The sequence below is a fragment of the Brassica napus genome, chromosome C9, assembly GCF_020379485.1.
Source record: "Brassica napus cultivar Da-Ae chromosome C9, Da-Ae, whole genome shotgun sequence".
Lineage (NCBI taxonomy): Eukaryota > Viridiplantae > Streptophyta > Magnoliopsida > Brassicales > Brassicaceae > Brassica > Brassica napus.
Window position 1 is genome coordinate 16,269,133 of NC_063452.1, and position 20,752 is coordinate 16,289,884.

Consider the following 20,752-nt stretch of genomic DNA (forward strand, 5'->3'; position numbering starts at 1 on the left):
AATATGAGTACTGACTTTTTAAAAATTGTAACAAATGTAATAATTTAGTTGACAAAAAAAGTAACAATTTCAAATTTATTTGACTATTTGATTATACAAAAACTATGTACTTTGTAAAATACGAGAAGGAAAAGTAATAATAATGTTGAGAATCTTTGTTTTGGTGGGAGACAGAATTATAAAGTCACCAATTAGTCTCCACAAACCATTATATATGTGAATATATCCAGCTATTTGATTTAATACTAATGCAGATTTATAGTTTATTTATACTGAGGGTTCATGGACACAGTCCATCAATATTTTATTTTAAGAGGTACTAAAACCGAGTGCATGTACCATATAGGGATATTGTCATTGATAATTTACAAAGAACATCTTTAACTTCGCTTTGTTTTTATTTCAAATTTAATTTTAAAGTGAAGTATTTTTAAGATATTTTATTTTCAACTCTATAGTACTAGAAGACAAATAAAACTAGAGTACTATTCAAAAATGGAGTAAATATATTCGTTTATTACTCCATTTAAATTAATAACATTAAAAGAAAACTCATCTCCATCTAAAAATATTATTATTTGAATAAAATAAACAAATTAATACATTTAAATTTATATTGCTCTACATGCAAGGAAAAAGGAACTAAACCGAAAACTACTATTTTCAAGATGTTAAATTTATCACTTTCTCTATCTACTTTTCTCCCTTTCTTCAGCAAGAAGCAGTCTCTCCCGTTGACAAAAAAAAGAAAGCAGTCTCTCAGCTTTTTTTTTATCTTCTTTTTATCTATTTCAAATAATGTTGGTCTTTTGTAAATTATTGGGCGAGAGAGGTTTATCTTTAATATACTTTATGCAGCCTTATTTAGCTATTCAGATTCTTTCTTTTTTACGGTCTTTTGAATCCTCTTTTTGACTAATTAGTAAGTAGTCGTTGAGAAAACAGTGAAAACATAGATTAACGTTCTTGAGAAATACCTAATAAAGTTTTTGCAAAATAAATGTTTGATACTCTTTTCTTTTAATCAAGTTTAATACTCAAATATATAACCACACGATATCAGAGTGAACTCTCTTCATATTATTTCTCCTTCTCAACCAACTCCGTAACTAGAGAAGATGAACATCATTGAAGCAGCTTTCTTCCTCTGCTTCATTTCATCTTCTAATGTAAGCAATATTCAATCTTTATCATCTTACTTTAAGCGTTTTTCATAGAAGCTTTTTAAAATATATAACAATTTGCATTTATGTTGATCTTTTCACCCGCCGAAACGTAGGTGCATTTCGCCGGAGCTACTAAACAAACCGCCGGCAACATCACGCCGTCAGAGAACCCATTCACACCCAAAGCCTCACTGATACGTTACTGGAACAAACGCATCAACGGCGGCTCACCACCACCTTCTTTTTTCCTCTCTAAGGCGTCCCCATTAACGACCGTAGACTCCACGCGCTTCGCCACACTCGCATCACGCCACGCGCTCGACACTCGCCTCTATGATTTCTGCACCGCCGCGAAGCTCTTCTGTTTCCCTGAGCTCGCCGCTCACTCCGTAACCGAGAAGCACGGCGATGACGTCGGGTTCTCCGTTTACAGCGACAAAAACTTCACCAACTACGGCTCCGACCGTCTCGCCGGAGCCGACACGTTTAAAAATTACTCCGGCGGGGACAATATCGGCGTCGACTCTTTCCGTCGTTATAGCCGAGATTCCGCCGGACACGACGATGGGTTTTCGAATTACGCCGGAGAAGTCAACGTCGCTGATCAGAGCTTCACCACTTACGCCACCGGATCCACCGGCGGCGCCGGCGACTTCACGAACTACCACACGAACGCAAACCAACCCAACGGGAGATTCACTTCCTACTCCGACGAAGCAAACGGCCGGTCACAATCCTTCACGACGTACTCCGAGAACGCAAACTCCGGCGCTCAGACGTTCACCAGCTACAGCAAAAACGGCAACGGAGCTCCGAACGGGTTCTCGGGTTACGGATCCGGGTCAAACGTGGTAAAATCTGGTTTCTCCGGGTACGGGGAGACCGCAAACGGAGCTAACGACACGTTCACAAGCTACGGCGGCGACGGGAATCTCCCGGTGAACGATTTTAAAAAGTACGGCGAAAGAGGAAACGGCGCCGTTTACGGGTTTAAGAGCTACAGAGACCAGTCCAACATCGGAGCTGACTCTTTCTCTTCCTACGCCAAAGATTCGCACAACGAGAAGGTCAATTTCGTAAATTACGGAAAATCATTCAACTTGGGCTCCGATGACTTCACAGGCTACGGCCAAGGCAACGACGGAGGTAACGTCAGCTTCAAAACCTACGGTCAAGGTCCGAGTTTCAAAGCGTACACAAAAGACGGCGTCGTTTTCGCGAGGTACTTTAATAACGCGAGCTCCAGTGGCAAAAAGGTAAATAAATGGACAGAGCCGGGTAAATTCTTCAGGGAGTCTATGTTAAGAGAAGGGACTTTGATGCAAATGCCAGATATTAAGGATAAAATGCCTAAAAGGACGTTTTTACCCCGAACCATAGTTTCAAAATTATCGTTTTCATCTTCTAAGACCGGCGAGGTATGGAGAATCTTCGGCGCCGGCGAGAACTCGTCGATGGCGGGGATAATCTCGTCGGCGATTTCCGAATGCGAGAGACCGCCAAGCTACGGCGAGACGAAGCGGTGCGTGGGATCAGCGGAGGACATGATCGATTTCGCCACGTCAGTGCTTGGACACGGCGTTGTGGTGAGGACGACGGAGAATGTGGTCGGGTCGAAGAAAAAAATCGTGATCGGGAAAGTCAAAGGAATCAACGGTGGAGATTTAACTAGAGCGGTTTCATGTCATCAGAGTTTGTACCCGTATCTACTGTATTATTGTCATTCGGTACCTAAGGTGCGGGTCTATGAAGCGGATCTTCTTGACCCGGAGAGTTCAGAGAAGATTAACCATGGTATTGCCATTTGTCATATTGACACGTCAGCGTGGAGTGCAAGTCATGTAGCGTTTTTGGCTCTAGGGTCTGGTCCGGGTAGGATTGAAGTTTGTCATTGGATCTTTGAGAATGATATGACGTGGACTACTGTTGATTAAGGCTTTGGACAGCTTTTGTCGTTCGGATACCTAATATTTACTACTGAGTTTTGCTTCATCGTTTTTTTCTCTTTTTGCAGATTTTCTCCCCTTTTTTTTTCTTAAAGCTTCCATTCTCATTTTATAGTATATTCGTAAAATTAAGATTGAAGTTGAGGGATACATGATTATTTGGTTTTAACAGGAAAAGAGTTTTTGTCACGTGATCTGCAAGATTCGGCTTATGTTCAAAACCAAAGTCAGTTTCTTGCAAGCCAAGCAATTATCATATCTATCATATCCGCCTGCAACACAATCGTTTGCCAGCTTGTAAAGTAACCGTGTTCAGACAACGCTACTCCAAGATCTCTTACACGGTGTAATCCACTTACTCAAAGAAATATAGCTTTGTTGCTCGATATTCAGCAGTTTTCTCAAAGTAGTTTTCTGAAAAGTAGGAGAAAGGGAATCGACCCTATAACTCAGACCTCTCCAACTCATGTGAAAACACCAATATGATGCCACATTATCTGTACTAATGTAGCGACAGTGTTACTTCCATGACGTAATTGTTTCACAAAATCAATCATTATGATGGCAGAACACAGTGCATCGGCTACAGCATCTACTTCAAGGATTTTTAACCTTAATAGCCCTAGATCCAGAAGACGAGTAACCAAAGGAAGTCAGGAGAGAAGAATCATCATCATCACTTACTACCAGAATTTTTATGAATGTTAGGAGTTCCCTGCAATTGCATAACATAAATACTTTCATAATCTTGGCAAGAGCAAGATCCATCTGCGAACGAAACAAGTCCTAACACAATAACATTATAATCGAGTGACATTTTTAATCTACTGTGTTTGACCAAACTATAGAATCAGTTAAGTTAGCTAAAAAATGTTATCTCTGGCTTTTTCAAGTGGACTAGCATCAGGTCGGATAGATTCAGAGAGATGGCTTTGAGTTAACTATAACGATGACGTATGTGGCATTAGTGCGTTGAGCTTAGAAACGGCAATGTATAGAGTATGTGAGGTTTTGTTTATTTCGTCCCACATCGTCAAATAACAGGGAACTTTTACGGTTTATATATCAGAGAGATGGAAGTGAAGGTCACGACCTTACTTGAACAGGATCTGTTCTATAGGCTCGTACCTCTGTATCCTTGATTTATAAGGAGACAGGCCCCTAAACCTGGTTGATGAATCATGGCCGTGCGACTTGAGTGTGATTAACGGTTGTGATTCTCCTCGGAGGCTCCGCACTGTAGAGGATCGCTATCCGGTTAGATCTTGATCTCTCCGGATTGGTAGCACGGTTGTCTGACAGGCTTTACTTTTTTCAGTTGAAACATATTATAATGTCACATGCTCAAAACGATCCCACAATTGTTGCTTTTTCATATATATGTAATTCTGCCCTGGAGCCATGTTTATTAGAATGTTGTAGTAGATATATGGCATTTGAGCTCTGTGTCTTCTGAAGCTCAAACTCATTAAGACAAGAATCTAGATAGTTACTTTCTGCCTGCCGTTTTGATTCTCAACTTATAATTTTCTTTCTTAGTAGAATTACGAGCAGAAGAAAATATGTGAACTCTGGGATGTTATGATTCAAAACTAATTGATATTATACAACAAATACTCAGTTTTTTACCCTAGATTGTAAAATGAACTGTTTGGGTGGAACCTTGAAAAAGGCATATCAAAAACTCACGAGCAGCCGTGAAGTGGACACAGGATCAAACTGAACCAAACTTTTACAAATTAAACCAAAATTAACCAAAAATTACAAATAACCAAAATTTAACACGTTTGTTTTCTCAAGAGTTAAGACTGAACCGAACGGAATAACTAATCAGTTCAATTCGGTGGCAGTACCCGAAAGCTGACAAGACAAGTTAAGGAAAGCGTGAGAATACCAAATCGACAACAGTAATATCAGCCTAGATAGATAGGCATCAAGCAATAGCTTTCTTGGGTCTTTTAGCTCTTAATAACTCAAAATTTCCTGTCTACAAAAGTTTATTGTTTTGAGGTTGTGTACAGATTAACACCACACCTCCTTGATCTCCAAGAGAACTCTATCACTTTTAAAATTTCCAAGTTCACTTTTTGGGTCAGCAATTCATTCCACCAAAATGAGCATTTTCCATGCCATCAATAACCACTACTAGATTATGTGTGCTATTATCAGCATCCTGGAGGCAAGGTCGAGAACAAGTTTTATACAAATAATGACCCATAATACACCCTTTCCATAAAATATCCTGAGAGAAATATAAAAGACCAGACAATAAGGATTAACCATAGAGAAGACTTATGCAAGTAAGCAGCGAAACAGAGCATAACTACAAAACTTTGCTAGAGGATTGCATTAGATTCTATAGGCGGATAAAACATAGAAAATAAACTGTAGAGACTGAAGCAGATTCTTGTAAACAATAATCTGGCTATATTCCATTTTTTTTTTGGTTATTCTGATATAGCCATAACTCCCAAGACTGAAGCAGCCAGACATTATATGGTAAGGATGTTTGGTAATTGGTACTGACATCCAGGGAACACAACGGATCACAAGTGTTTGGGTGCAAAGTACTTGACGTGAATGTTCAAGAGAAAGATATGTTATCTCATAGACTATGAGTCATAGTTGTGTCTGTCATGTTAGCTTGGCAATGACGATACAAATCTGTGACCACCTCTGTTAACAACAACCAGTTAATCCACCAAAAACGGTTTCTAGATTGTCCAGTAGTATCTTTGGCTTGACAAGAACCAAAGTCTTGGGTCTGCTTCTTGAGAAATTATCCAACAGCCCAAGTGCTTTCCGCATAATTACGCAGAAGTGGAATCAATCGATTGAGAGCGAACGAGACTACGAACTTCTGGGGCAAGAGCTTCGCCGCTGTGGAGACAGAGCATGAAATTCCGTCACAAACTTATCTACCGGAAACTTATCATGAAACGCAATCACGGACTCAGAAGAGATTATTCAAAGAAACATCTGTTTCAGTCTCTTTCATCTGCTTACTGTATTTGGTATTAGTTTTTTTCTGAGGGGAGAAACGACCGCGCATTGGAAATAGGTCATTGTGGGGAGAAACACGACGACGTATTTAGCGTGCCATGTTGTTTATTACATCCCACATCGTTAACAAACAGAGAAGTCAAGCCGTTTATAAAGAGCAGAGTCGAAGGTAGAGGTCACGACCTTACTTGAACAGGATCTGTTCTATAGGCTCGTACTTCTGTATCCTTGATTTCTAAGGAGACAGGCCCCTAAACCTGGTTGATGAATTATGGCCGTGCGATCTGAGTGTGATTAACGGCTACGATTCTCCTAGGAGTCTCTGCGCTGTAGAGGATCGCTATCCGGTTAGGTCTTGACCTCTCTGGGGTGGTCGCACGGTTCTATGACAGGCTTTCCTTTTTTTGCCTTTCTACTATCTGTTTCTTATGCTTTTTCACCTATATAACTTTTGCTACTGCAAAAACAAACCCTGTCGTTGAGTTCAATTAGTCGTAGTCTTCTCCGACCATGAATCGTTCTGATCTTGACCTAGCGTAATGTATATTGATAGTTTCGACGAGTTTGACTTACAGAACCTCTGTACGTTTCTAGTATATGTATTTGTGTTGGATGAGGCAATGAATGCTCTACTCCTTGGCCATGTTTTCTCTGGAACTAATGCGTAATGCTACTTTGAGGATTGAGCTATTGCTCTAAAGCTGAAATGGGGCAGTTAAGGGGGTAGCTAGGAGATGTTTCCTCAAGAATTAATAATGACGCTTTGCGGATTGAGCTAATAGCCAACTTTGGGACAGATGTCAGAAAAAAAACATCTTTGTTATATAAACTCCTCTTACGAATCACAGATGCAGGAATGATTTTGAAGATAGTTTTGAGTTCAGTATGTATTCTCTGACGTTCCAACTCATTCAGACAATCATGCAACCTCTCTATGTTTTTAAAGACTAGAAGCAAAGATAAAAAAAAATATATATAGTAAACAATAAAGGCCCTACAACGATGACATTAGTTAGTAGATCCAAAAGTCATACTAGAAAAAAAAAACCAGTCTCGTGATCAAAGATTTCGTATTATGGAACAAACCAGAAACTCTTAAAGAATGGAACATATAATGATGTTTGTGTACCTGTCGCAAGATCAAATACACCACAGTTAGTTGTTCTGTTACAACGATCACTACTTGGGAAAATATCATCTTCATCACCACCGAAACAGATTGTATCACTCTTGATTCCCCAACCATTAATACCTTTGATTGGTGCTTTTATTTTGACTCCATGACCTAATATCAACATCTCACCTCCAAGAGATTAGACTCTCTCCCAGTTACCATTTTCTAAATTCATCTTGTAGACGTTGTTTAGATACCTATTGTTTACTCCTTTGAAGGTCACAACGATCAAAAGCTCCCCTGAGCTCGTTATCATTACACTCATAGGACAAATGTCCCACATCGATGAAACCATGTTAAGTTAGATAGGCTTCCAAGGTAAAACCAATTGGTGATAAGTGGAGTGATCTATCTATCTTATTTATTACTTATGATCCCTTCTAATTACCGATGTGGAACACTTTGTGTCTGATATGCGCATTATCGATGTGAAACGGATGGTTATGATACGGGTTTCCTTGGACAAGCGAATCTCCAAATCAAGAATCTCGATGCACCTATCGAACGTGTACACATAAAAGCTTGCCATTTTTATACGTCACGTACGCACATTCTATGCGTTCATGACACAACCACGTAACGTCTCCTTTTTTGCATGAGAACAAGCAGCCTTGTTTGGAACTGCAAGCTACAACACAATCCCTCGTCGTTTATCCAAAGACAAGAAGAAGAGTTTTGGATGGTAAGCCACGGACACTCAGGAAGATTGATCCTCTCGCGAGTAAACACGTTCTGAAGACTGAAGATATAGATTCAGACCAGAACGTCCAATAAGGAGCCAGTTGCTGCAACTAGCCATAACATGGGTTTTAAGTAGAGGTGGGCATTCGGGTACCCGTTCGGGTTCGGGTAGGATATTTCAAATTTTTGGGTATTTCGGTATAGAGGTGTAGAACCCGTTCAGGTATTTCTGTGCTTCGGATCGGATTCGGGTATTTTTAGTTCGGATTCGGTTATTTCGGATCGGGTTCGGATATTTAGATTTTGAAAGAAATTATTTTTTCATCTTTCAAGTTTCTTGTATTTAAAAATGTTACTTTCACTTAACTGATTTTTTATTTTTTAATAGATTGAATGATTAATAGATTTGGACATAACATTTTAAAACTAAAAAGACACTAATTTGTTATTGTTTTTAAATTTCGGATGTAACTTTTGTTAATTCTTGAAACAAAAAACTTGACATGCATTTTAAATAAGTAGCAAATCATTTCCTCCGTAATTATATGTATATTATATATATGAACTTAAAGTATGTGTAATATCAATATAAATATTTTAAATAAAATGAAAGATTTAAACTAGAAATATAAAGTTAGTAATACATATGTTCAGTTATCTTCTGATATCCATTCGGGTTCAGATATTACTCGTTCGGGTTCAGATATCTAATATCTCTTAATTCAATACCCGTTCGGGTATTTTGCTACTTCGGTTCGGATTTTTCGGATCGGGTTCGGATACGGGTTCAGGTTTCGGGTGAAATGCCCACCCCTAGTTTTAAGTAAGTCAAGTCCGGGATGTCCGATCTCGTAAATATTGTCTTCTCCTGGGTCGAACAACAACGTACGTAGAGTCTTCGTCGAGTAAAATTCGCTATGGGTACGCAGTTGGCACATAAGTGGTCGAAACGGAATACCAGTCGGAACAAACAGTTCTCGATCGGTAAAAGTCTTTAGAGATTATTAAGCATCCGAAGATCGATCGCAAAAGATCGGGACATAACTTGGACCAATCAGAAAGAGTTTCAGACAATTGTCGTCCCTTCCAATCAGTCCAGTTTCTGGGAGTAGCTATATAAGGGGTTTGGTTTTGAACACAAAAGAATTAGGGTGTAACTGGTAATCAAGTTTAGGAATGCTATGAATGCAAGGAATTGAAAAAAATGGAATGCCACCTAATGGAATGATAGAAGTTATGGAATAAAATAAGTGGAATGGATAATTGCAGAAAAATATTTTTATAACACAAATGGTAACTTTTTTAAGGAATAGAATGGAATGAAATTAATTTTTAATTTAAATTAAATAATGTTAAAAAGAAACAATAATGTAACCATTTGTACACAACTTGGAAATGTAGCAAACAAAATGTACTAGGCTATATACAACATATCGATCAAGAAACAGTAAAATTTAAGCTTTTTTTTCTCAGAAACAAACATCATAACAATTATAAAAGGAAATAAGACATACTAGGAGAAAGCAAATTTTGATCGGTGGGTTTGATAGTCTACGTATTAATGTTTAAATAAGAAGAAGATGTTGCTATTATTTAGTTAGTAACAAACCTTAAAAATCTACCAGATTTTAAATTTTAAAACCTTAACAAATCAACTATCTGACTGCGATAAGTAAGTTAAAAAAATATTTAAACTTAATTAAATTTTTATTTTTGATTTAGTTTGATTCCATTTCCAGTCATTCACGTTCTTTTTTTATCATGAAAGGATTATAACTACATTCCATTTGGTTCCACCTATCTCACAGGAATTAATGGAATGACAATTGTTTTTAATTCCACTTAAATGGTGTATTTTCTTTGGAATCTCTTGGAATAAGCTATTCCAAACAGTTTTATTCCAAAAAATACCAATCCAGTTACACCCTTAGATATAGATACTCAATTTTTTTAAATATATATGTATCTATTGTTGACATAGATTAAAATTAAATTGAGTATTTTTGATTAAAATACTCAATTTTTTTTAGTAAAAAAAAAACCAAATTATTTATCTTAATGTATTTTATTTAAATTAAAATTTCTATTGGTAATTTTTTTTAAAAAAAATATTATATAACTAGAGGCAGCAGGACCCCGCGCTATATGGAATTGGTGCTTAATTTATGGAGTAAAGTATGTAAGTGAGGTTCGTTAACCACATAAGAAAGGCATACCTTGGCGTTGAATGTGAAAACCACATACTCTGACTCCACGAGCATTGTACTGTCACTTCCCGAATCTGATGCCAAGTATTTTTTGATGAGATCCAGAGCTGAATGTCCTCAATCTCATGCATGAAGTTTCGTTTTTTATTTATTTGAACCTCTGAATGAGCAAAGGAGCTCGATGTCTTCATCTCCTATGGGTGCATAAGACTTCTCCGACTATGGCTGTAAGTTTATCCCCATGTCGATGGTGCCTCTACTACCAATCAGATCGTGTAACCGTCCCATTTCTGACAGTGATCAAACTGCAATGAGTGTGGGAATAAATTCAAATGATGGCTAGTCGCACCTCCTATATATATAGTGACTAAACCTACATAGATAAAATTCATATGTATATATGCATTACAAAAATATACTACTTTGGTAATTAGAGGCTGGTTAGTAGATATCATGTGTTTTGGGCAGTTAATCTTCTTTGGAGCTACCTCATGTATCCTAGATCAGACACATAATTCTCTTGCTACTTTAACTACAAAGAGATATATGAAAGAATAGTAATTTATATACTTTACCACAAGGAAGAAAGTGAAGAACTGTAGCAACGATTTCTTAAGTTGTGAGATGTGACGAACATGTAAAGAGCATATGATTAAGTTACAATGAGTAAAAGAAACATTACTTTCCATGGCCTTCAAAATACTGGGGGAAAGTTACGGTTTGATGATTCTGCATCAAATATATGTGGAAGGGTATTAACTTCAAATAAATAGAAATAGATTATCTCGTACCATCTCACCTTCAGCCATGTGTAGAAAATATAGGGTCTAAGGTTGCTCCTAATCATGATCGCTTTCCATATTAAGCTAACACCATTCCCAGATAAAAGCAGTAGCATGTACGCTGCTTTCAACATATTTCTGGTCAAAGCAAACACAAATCCAAATTATATGTCTGATCTTCTGGTTAATTAATTCTCTTAAACCCAATAGAGGAGAAGGTGATGCATCAGAGATTAGAAATCTGAGATCTTGCGGCACAACTAAAATCAAGAAGTAATCCAACGTAATTGGAAGGAAAAGTAGTCAAATAACAATTTTGCACTGACCTGGCATGATTTAATACTGGAGTGGAGTAACGGACCAGTGTTTAGCTGACTCGTACACAGCTGTAAAGAAGATCAAATAATAAGACATATGGTTTGCCTAATAGTGCCAAAGTTAAAATTTTGTTGCTTAATTAATGAGGACTTTCAGTGCACATAGTTAGAATTTAGAACCAAACCTTGAAGAAAAGACCAAGTAAGAGGAGTTTCACGGATCAGAACAAAGCCTTTCTCGTTGAAGCATACTTTCATGAGGAAGATATAGAACCAGAGCGAAAGAAGTTGATCAAAGATGGATTTTATTGCTTCCAATTTATTAAAAAGTTCAAACCTATTGAAATCGTGGCATAATTGGAAGTTATAGATGACACGATCATTTTTGATTGATGATAGGAGAAAATTCAGGGATTTAGATTTCTGTTTCAAAAAATAAACCATACTCAATCACTTTTTTTACATTATTATTCTTTTTACAAAACTTTGTCACATGTCAACTTCTGATTCGCCAGACGACTTGCGCTTTAGTATATAAACTAGTGTGTCTCCCCGTGCTTCGCACGAGGCAAATCTCTTATGTTTTTAATTCTTTTATGTAAAAGTATTAAAGACATGATTAGAATTAACAAATTCAAGTTAGATTAAATACTCACATAAGATCATTTTACCTTCTCAGCATCCTTAGGCTTTGACTTTGTCAGAAAGAGAGATCATATGATGTATTAGAGCAAAAAAGAAGAATTATTATAAGAAAATTGAAGGATGGATCATAAACCTGCAAAGAGAGAGAATTATACGTAAACTAATTTTATGTTTTGATTGTGTGATGATGGGAAGTTGAGACTAATTAGGACGATATTTTGTGGAGTTATCAACGTGGATAGTTATTGTTAAATTAATTTATTGTTACATTAATTTATATAAGATATTCAAAACTGTTTGGTAAGTTATTATTAAAAGACATCGCAAAGAAAAATCCGACTAGCTTAAATTTTTTTGAGAAAAGAAAGGGAGTGAACATTTTATATTTAGACTGCAGAGAAAATTTTATTCTTTATTATATTGGCTTTAAAACCTTTTCCACATGTCATTTGTTTTTTAAATATTTTTTAATTTATTTTCACATGACAATTTCTGATTCGCTAGGCAACTTGCGATTTATTATATAAATGATAAACTAGTGTGTCTCCCCGTGCTTCGCATGAGGCAAATCTCTTATGTAATCTCTCATGTTTTTAATTCTTTTATGTAAAAGTATTAAAGACATGATTAGAATTAACAAACTCAAGTTAGATTAAATACTCACATAAGATTATTTTACCTTCTCAGCGTTCTTACACTTTGACTTTGTCAGAAAAATAGATCAGATGATGTATTAGAAAAAAAAGAAGAGTTATTATAAGAAAATTGAAGGATGGATCATAAACCTGCGAAGAGAGAGAATTATACGTAAAGAAATAGAAAGAGGAAGATGAAATCGATGGGGAAAAGAGAGAATTATATGTAAACTAATTTATGTTTTGATCGTGTGATGATGGGAAGTTGAGACTAGTTAAGAGGATATTTTGTGGAGTTATCAACGTGGATAGTTATTGTTAAATTAATTTATTGTTACATTAATTTATATAAGATATTCAAAACTGTTATAAAAGGTAAGTTATTATTAAAAGACATCGCAAAGAAAAATTCGACGTAGCTTAAATTGTTTTGAGAAAAGAAAGGGAGTGGACAGTTTATATTTAGACTACATAAGAATATGATCTGCATGTAAAAACTTCATTCTTTATTATTATTGGCTTTAAAACTTTTTCCACATGTCATTTGTTTTTTAAATATTTTTTAATTTTTTTTCACATAGCAATTTCTGATTCGCTAGGCGACTTGCGATTTATTATATAAAGGATGATTTAAAATTATTGATGAATCAAAAGGAGACAATTTACTGAATTTCACTAAATTAAATAGTAATAAATAGGAAAATTGCCACAAATACCCTATTTTCATGTTTACACTAATCACTTTTATCCTCAATTTTAATAAAAGGTAAAATATACTTATACTCCTAGAGTTAACTAATCTAGACTTAGGGTTTAGAGTTTAGAGGTATAGGATATGGTTTTTGAATTGTGAAATTTAGAATTCTAATAAATATATAAATAAATATTTTCTCTTTGGCTCTTTCTGGTGCATCGACTCTTTTCAAGAATGTTTTGGTTGGTTTTCTCAAACTTTCTTTCCTCTTCCCACTTGTTTCTGATAGAATTTGATAAAGTATAATTAGAAAATATAAATTTTTTTTTTTATTTAAATAATCATTTATTATATACTCCTTCTGTTTTTAAAAGATGAATATTCTAAACTTTTCACATATATTAAGAAAACTCATTAAATATGCATTGTTTTTTGTGAATAACAATTTTTCATAACTTTTAGCCAATAGAAATTCAATAAACACCATTAATTTTTTTGAAACTTATAATTTTTCATAAAATTATACATTGAAAATGTAAAAAATGTATCTTTTTGAAACAATTTTTTTTTCAGAACATACATCTTTTAGGAACGAAAAAAGTATATAGATAACAAAGATATAAGAGTATTTTTCCACTGAATAATATATTTTTGAAAATATCTCTTCAGTAATGGTAAATACGAAAAGAGGTAAAGTGCTGAACATAAAAATTTATATTTTCCCTAAATAGAAGGATTTATGTTTTAAAAAAAAAAATAGAAGGAGTTGAGTTAAAAAGGAGAAGGAGATAATGGTTGGTCTGTCGACGACAATGAGGCGGCTGGGAATCATCACCGTCACTAATTCCGCCGTCGTCAGTCCGACGCTAATCTCTTCGACGGCGGCTTTCTCCAGAAACCTGACGTTACGATCTCCCCTCGGCAATCACCATCTTACCAATTCCATTCGTCTCCTCAAATCCCGAAGCCTCCTCTCCTCCTTCTCATGTTTCTCTTCTTCTTCTTCTTCTTCGGCAGCTTATCTTCCCGCACTCGACGAGTTCCCATCAACTAAAGGTGACTTCTTTGATTCATGGGTTTGTTCTAATCCGGATTTTGGGTTGATTTCGCTGAGAAATGTAGTAACTTTCGATGATTAATAGCTTCTGTGGCGGTGAGAGATGATAACAAGAAGGTGATCTTGAAGGGTATGAGTTACGCTTCGCTCCAAGTACGTTTCTTCATCCAATTGGTTTGAATTGAATCAAATGCTCATGTTCTTTGATTTTGGAATTGAGTAAATTTCTACTTGTAGGAATGGGTTGAATCGCATGGGTTTCGACCAGGACAAGCTATGATGCTGTGGAAGAGACTATACAAGGATAACATATGGGCAGAAAATCCTGATCAGCTCCAAGGTTTTTGTCGTCTGCTGTTATGTCTCTCTCTGCTCAGATGGTTTTGTGTTGTTTCAGCAATGCTGATTCATTCCCATTCTTATAGGCCTGAACAAAGATTTCAAGAGAATGATTAGTGAACATGCTGAGTTTGGGGCATTATCTTTCAAGGATGTTCGTCCGGCTTCAGATGGAACTAGGAAGGTGAATAAATGGTCAAAAACAAGTATTTCGAATTACTGATTGTTATATCTCAGTGAGCTTGTGGGGATTGATTCATAGCTCGCAGGATGTTGCAGATTCTGTTCACGTTGGATGATGGGCTTGTCATCGAGACAGTTGTTATACCTTGTGATCGTGGCAGGACAACAGTCTGTGTTTCGAGCCAAGTGGGTTGTGCTATGAATTGTCAGTTCTGCTACACTGGCAGGTAAAAAATCCAGAAAGAAAGATATTCTCTTAAGCTACTCGGTTTTCGAGTCCTGGTGTAATGTATGTAGTTTATCTGATTTTTGCAGGATGGGTTTGAAGAGAAATCTCACTGCTGCTGAGATAGTTGAGCAGGCTGTTTACGCTAGGCGGTTGCTTTCCCATGAAGTTGGATCAATAACAAATGTCGTGTTTATGGTATGCATGAGACCATATACTTGTCTCGCAGTTAAGGTCTTCAGTTCCTCATGGAGCTTGTATGTGTGCTTTTTAGGGAATGGGAGAGCCATTTCACAATATTGACAATGTTATCAAAGCTGCAAACATACTGGTAGACGAGAATGGACTTCACTTTAGTCCACGCAAGGTCACAGTCTCGACCAGTGGCCTTGTTCCTCAGCTAAAGCGTTTCCTTCGTGAATGTAATTGCGCTTTGGCAGTCAGTCTTAATGCAACAACCGATGAGGTTCTTTTCTTTAACTCTTTTCATCATTTCATGATCTATGGTCAGACCTCATTGAAAATGAATTTTGCAGGTTAGAAACTGGATTATGCCTATCAACAGAAAATACAAGCTATCTTTGCTCCTGGAGACGCTCAGAGAAGAACTCAGTTCAAGGCACAAGTACAAAGTGTTGTTCGAATACGTGATGCTCGCTGGAGTGAATGACAGGTAACATCATTGTTGAACTTTGATTCTGAAACCATCATGAACTAGAAGCTCTCTAATTGTGGCAGCATGGAAGATGCAAAGAGGCTAGTGGAGCTTGTGCAGGGAATCCCATGCAAGATTAACCTTATTCAGTTCAACCCACATAGTGGTTCTCAGTTCATACAGACCGATGAAGACAAGATGATCAAGTTCCGTAATGTTCTGGCCGAAGGAGGCTGCACTGTTTTAATGCGGTTTAGCCGAGGCAATGATCAAATGGCAGCATGTGGGCAGCTTGGCATGCTTGGTGCTATTCAAGCACCAGTGATGAGGGTGCCTGACCAGTTCCGCACCGCTCTAAAAGCATCTGTTTGATCAGTCAGAAGATTAGAGCAAAAGATGTACTCTCCATGTTGTGAAATAACATTGATTAGATTTCAACAAGTTTTTCTTCAGAGGTTCTTTAACAATTTTAAATTTTTTTCTTCAGACGTTTTCAACAATATTAACTTCCAGAAAAGTAAGGAACTACAATGATGAGATCGCCTATACAAACAAAAATTAAAACTCTGTTAGAGCGGTGATCTATCTCTTGACTGGGATGCTCCATTGTCATCAGATGGGTCGTTGTGGCGATCAGTCTGGTCACTGACACAGAAAAGGTCGATGAGTGTGTTTCGGATTTTGGTTCTCAGAGCAGAGGCTTCGTCAGGTTTGAACCACTTCTTGTCGAACTGAATGAATCGAAGCACACAAGTTAATACAATGCTAAGAAGATATAATGACTTAGTACTAGGAATAGAAGAGTGTGAGACCACTCACCATTCCAAGGTCTTTCCTTTTCAGCCTTTGAGGAGCCTCTTCAATGAACCGCTGAATAAAGAAGAGAACAAACGGACCACAGTCAAAATCATTCTTCTGTTGTGGAACCTGTTGCACAAAGAGATACCTTTAAGATGTATTGATATGATCCTCTTGCTGTTTAACTAGTCAAATTTTCACAAGGAAAGATGGGACTATTAAAGGTAAAAGGTCTGACCTTTATATCAGCTTCGTTAATCCTGCGCGGGAGGTTTCTCCATAGTTTCGCTGAGATAGGTAGATTTGATGAATAATCATCATCCTGATTCAAAAAGTTCCATTCATCTTTTAGAAACCTGCACAATGTTGACATATATGCCTCTCCATTAACGTATTGAAACTACATATGCATAAAAACGACAAACATGTGAAAAGATAAAGCTCCTGGTGGTGGGTTCCATACCTTTTTACATTCTCAACAATTGATCTTTTCGGATGAACTCCTAATGAATCAAGGTGAAGTATGGTCAATCCGGATTCATCTTCCTTGTCAGGAATGCAAACTATTACAAGGCTCCAATGGACACTGGGACATGGTATAAGAATCATGGTGAATACATAGATTAACTGAGATTTTATTAAAAAAAAGTCTAAAGATTTTGATTTTGCTTTCATCAAGTTGTAAAACTTACTCCTCATGTATTGGTATAAATATATATGCCTTACGGAATAAATCAATACCCTTCCACCACCGCCTGAGCTTCAGAAAAGAGGCAGCCTTGTCATTTCCCTATTTTATTGAAATGAAAAAGTCAATGATTTAAAAATGTAACAAGAGATTAAACTGTGAATCATTCAAACAGAACACAGTGCACTAGACAACCATTGATCACCTTGTTTGTAACAGCGTCACTGAGCTTCTTGTAGAAATAGGTGTTAAAGAAGTGACAATAGTTAGATACCTGCTGCTCCTGCAAGAACCTACCCAAAGAAAAAGGGACAGTGCAAACATTAACTTTTTTTTGCATAAACTCGTTACACACTTATTTAATGAAAAATGATTGCAAGTACAATACAAGACACCTGATGTAGAAATTCATGACCGGAGAGTTTAGAAACTCTTGAGGTGCAAGGCATTCAAGATCTTTAAGACAAACTTGAACAAAGTGTGGATCATCACTGGATCACCAGATGAAGTCAACAGAAGAAACATTGTCGAGAGTTATGGTAAGTAAGAATCAATCTTGAGAAAAAATTACCTTGATGGGTAGCATATATCTTCCTGTAAGCTGCATGGTTCATCAAATACTAGATTATGTTAAAGCTGAAACTGAAACTTAATGAAGATAAACAGAGAAGGTTTACCCTTCAGGCAGTTCAACTGTTTGATCTGCCACCGTTGAAGGCTGAGGTTCTTCTTCGTCTATGTTAATCACTGAATCATCTGCGTTCTACAGTTTTTTTTTCAGAGAATGTTATCAGTAGGTTGGAAGCACCGCATGGTTAATGTGTAAGTGTAAAGAGAGTATTAGATTCGCCAAAGAAATGCTACAGACAAGTAGCAATGCTGGAGTATATTTCTTGAGGGATATAATGATTGCGTACAAAAATGCAATATATGATGCGAGCAGTAAGCAATAAATACCTTACGGCGCTTTGAACTCTGTGATGGATATTCTTCCCAAGACCACTCCCTGCAAGAGAAAGAAGTTGAGAGGAATACACAGCCATTGGACTCCAAGCATCAACACAAAGTAGTAGGAAAAGGAGAAAAGAAACATACTTGGGAGTTTTATGGACATTGGGGTCGTCATCATCATCATCAAGAAGGGAGTAAGTGCAAGATTCCTTGTACTTTTTCTTCCCATAAGATCCATTGGATTTGTGATTCCCTGTCTGCTTTTCTTCCAGTGCCTTTGACAAAATCCGCCATTGGTTCTTCTGCCTTGTCACGATCTTTTTCTCCGCCTTGGGTTTCACACTTGCACATCCCAAATCTTCTAGTTCTTTACAAAACGCTTTCGTTGACTGAGTATCCGGCTGTTGAACACATATATCACAAAGTCGTATCATGAAGTAGCCATAAAAAAAAAGTGTAAATAGCGAAGAATCTCCATACTTTGGGTTTACTGAAAACAGCAGCAAATGTAGACCGTGAGACTTCTTTCGAGTCCGTATTCGTTTGTCTAGAGGCTTCTGCTGAAGCTGCATTCCCTCGTGAACCTATGTGAAAAAGTAAATTGGGAGATCAATCCTCCAAAAACCATAAAGAACAAGACTTTGAGCTTCACTAGTGAGAAGATAACAGTCCCAGGCAAAGGGTCCTAATAGTTACTAATTGAGCTTAACCAAACTAGTCGGAAACAAACAATCTCTAACATTGTCTAAAGATGGAACAAGATACCTGAGGTACTCGCATGCATGAGCTTCGAACTTCTGTCCGCATCCTGCAAAAGTGAAAGAGTCATATATCAGTTGATATAACCACATGACTATGATCATACACACATGAGACACATGAGAGAAAGAACACTAAAAAAGATAAAGTTTTGGCCAACACTGCAACATCGACAAGGATCCCAAAAAAAAAAAAAAGACAAGACAAGAAAAAAGAAATCAAACTAAGTTGTAGTGAGAATGCGAACCATATTGGAGCGATGTAACACCCTGCGTTGCTTCTCGGCTTCGAGGCTAGCGATATTGAGACGGATCTTCTCACCATTGTCGGGTAGGCTAGGACCTAATTTCACAAGGTGCGATTTGCTACGCTCCAGCTGCTCGTCTAGCGCGTGATCTGTTAGGTTTCTGTGGCAGTCCATCTGATCGCCGGGGAGAGGATTTTGGGTGTTGACAATCAGCAACTCCGGCACTTTATGTTCTTTTCCGTCGCCGCCGCCGTCTTCCAGCACCGAGTTCCAGTCAATCGTAAAAGCTTTCTTGTCTGAAGAATCCGACTCTTTTTCTACTTCATGCTTCCCCTTCGTCATTCCCAAACCGAGTTTTTTTTTTTCTTTTTATTAATCGCACATTGTCTTTGGTTCAGAATCTTCACTCAGTTTTCTTTTTTCCGGCCTCTCACCATTCCCAAATAATTTTTTTTTTCACTTTTTTCAAACAAAAAGTTTTTGACATTAGAGCAATTATTTCATGAAAATTTACATTTTAGATCATTTTGGTTTTTTTTTTTTTTTACATCGAAAGACTATTCTATTACTCAAACCCGAAGTGGTCTAGGTAAGAAACCGGAATAAAACAACCAATGAAATAAAGTACTCTATGGAAAGACCTCGCACTCCTAGCTAAGAAATCTGAAATTTGATTATGCGCTCGTGGAATATGAGTAATCTTGAAATTCGGGAAACATATCTTCAAAGTCTCTATCCTCTCCAATTTTGTCGCAAAGCTCGGCCAAGCATGAGGCTCGTTGATCATTGTAATCAAATCCTTGCAGCCCAAAGCTTTGACAAGTCGAATGCTGGAGCATACTCTCCATCGCCCATCTCAGTGCTTCCATCTCTGAATGTAAGGCAGACTCTCTTCGAATATGATTTCGTGTCCATATGATTTCGTGTCCCCCGTAAGTGTCCCCAGATCATTTGCGTGACTTGGCATATTTTTACCAACAGAATGTCTGCAAAATTCCTATAATATCTTTGAATAGTTTTTTTTTTTTGGCTTAATATCTTTGAATAGTTTAAGGCTGTGTTTAAAATGGCGCATGGCGCACGAAGGAGAGACTGTCCGAGCCTTGCGCCTTACGCCATGGCGCAATAAGGCTCTCGCCTTGAAGAAGCTATTAATCTGTGACAAAGGAACACATGAATCTATAAGAAGAATAATCACAAACTAGAGAGTAGAAACTAGAGAGTTCTAACCTTAAGCAAAAAACCTTGAGATATATGTTTATGTTTAGTTAAGTAACCTGTCTTTTATAAAGCTAGGGCTTTCATAGTTATTTAGACGTTTAAGTTTTCCGACGCTTAAGTATTTTAGACGGCTAAGGTTTAATTATTAATTAAAGTTTAGTTTTATACCTGGTTTAGATACGGTTTACATATAGTCTTCATGGCGCGCCTTATGCTCGCCTTCTGGCCAAGGCGCTCCATGGCGCGCGCCTTACGGAACCCACCCTCGCCTAGGAGGTACATGGCGATGGAGCCGTCGCCTAAGTGTGCCTCGCGCCATGGCGCAAAAGGCGAGCGCCATTTTAAACACAGGTTTAAGGTAACAAAAAAAAACTAACT

General features: G+C 37.2%; 3 protein-coding genes, 1 long non-coding RNA gene and 2 other non-coding genes across 6 annotated transcripts; 4 read left to right on the forward strand and 2 right to left on the reverse strand.

The window, feature by feature from the left end:
• The first annotated feature begins 921 nt into the window (after nt 1-921).
• LOC106429090 (polygalacturonase 1 beta-like protein 2) lies at nt 922-6,518 on the forward strand. The gene is made up of 2 exons (XM_013869833.3): nt 922-1,169; nt 1,280-6,518. The coding sequence occupies exons 1-2, from the start codon at nt 1,119-1,121 to the stop codon at nt 3,098-3,100; spliced, it is 1,872 nt and encodes a 623-aa protein (XP_013725287.1). The 5' UTR covers nt 922-1,118; the 3' UTR covers nt 3,101-6,518.
• Nucleotides 4,201-4,417, forward strand: LOC125593773. The gene has a single exon (XR_007329664.1). It is a non-coding gene; the product is annotated as a small nucleolar RNA U3 (small nucleolar RNA).
• On the forward strand, nt 6,294-6,510 carry LOC125593771. The gene has a single exon (XR_007329662.1). It is a non-coding gene; the product is annotated as a small nucleolar RNA U3 (small nucleolar RNA).
• A 3,184-nt stretch (nt 6,519-9,702) lies between the features above and the next one.
• Nucleotides 9,703-13,992, reverse strand: LOC125593458. Its single transcript, XR_007329360.1, has 4 exons — nt 11,462-13,992; nt 11,286-11,345; nt 10,977-11,097; nt 9,703-10,906 (listed from the first exon to the last, which is right to left on the reverse strand). It is a non-coding gene; the product is annotated as an uncharacterized LOC125593458 (long non-coding RNA).
• Nucleotides 13,993-13,994: 2 nt separating this feature from the next.
• On the forward strand, nt 13,995-16,169 carry LOC106429128 (dual-specificity RNA methyltransferase RlmN). The gene is made up of 9 exons (XM_013869864.3): nt 13,995-14,306; nt 14,393-14,460; nt 14,545-14,647; nt 14,733-14,830; nt 14,926-15,056; nt 15,145-15,253; nt 15,330-15,521; nt 15,592-15,728; nt 15,794-16,169. The coding sequence occupies exons 1-9, from the start codon at nt 14,042-14,044 to the stop codon at nt 16,080-16,082; spliced, it is 1,392 nt and encodes a 463-aa protein (XP_013725318.1). The 5' UTR covers nt 13,995-14,041; the 3' UTR covers nt 16,083-16,169.
• LOC106429127 (ubiquitin-like-specific protease 1D) lies at nt 16,121-19,599 on the reverse strand. Its single transcript, XM_013869863.3, has 14 exons — nt 19,154-19,599; nt 18,913-18,955; nt 18,628-18,731; nt 18,292-18,548; nt 18,154-18,202; nt 17,874-17,959; nt 17,768-17,797; nt 17,592-17,687; nt 17,402-17,489; nt 17,201-17,298; nt 16,972-17,094; nt 16,747-16,864; nt 16,530-16,637; nt 16,121-16,441 (listed from the first exon to the last, which is right to left on the reverse strand). Exons 1-14 carry the CDS (start codon nt 19,493-19,495, stop codon nt 16,280-16,282), a joined length of 1,704 nt encoding a protein of 567 aa, XP_013725317.1. The 5' UTR covers nt 19,496-19,599; the 3' UTR covers nt 16,121-16,279.
• Nucleotides 19,600-20,752: the final 1,153 nt, after the last annotated feature.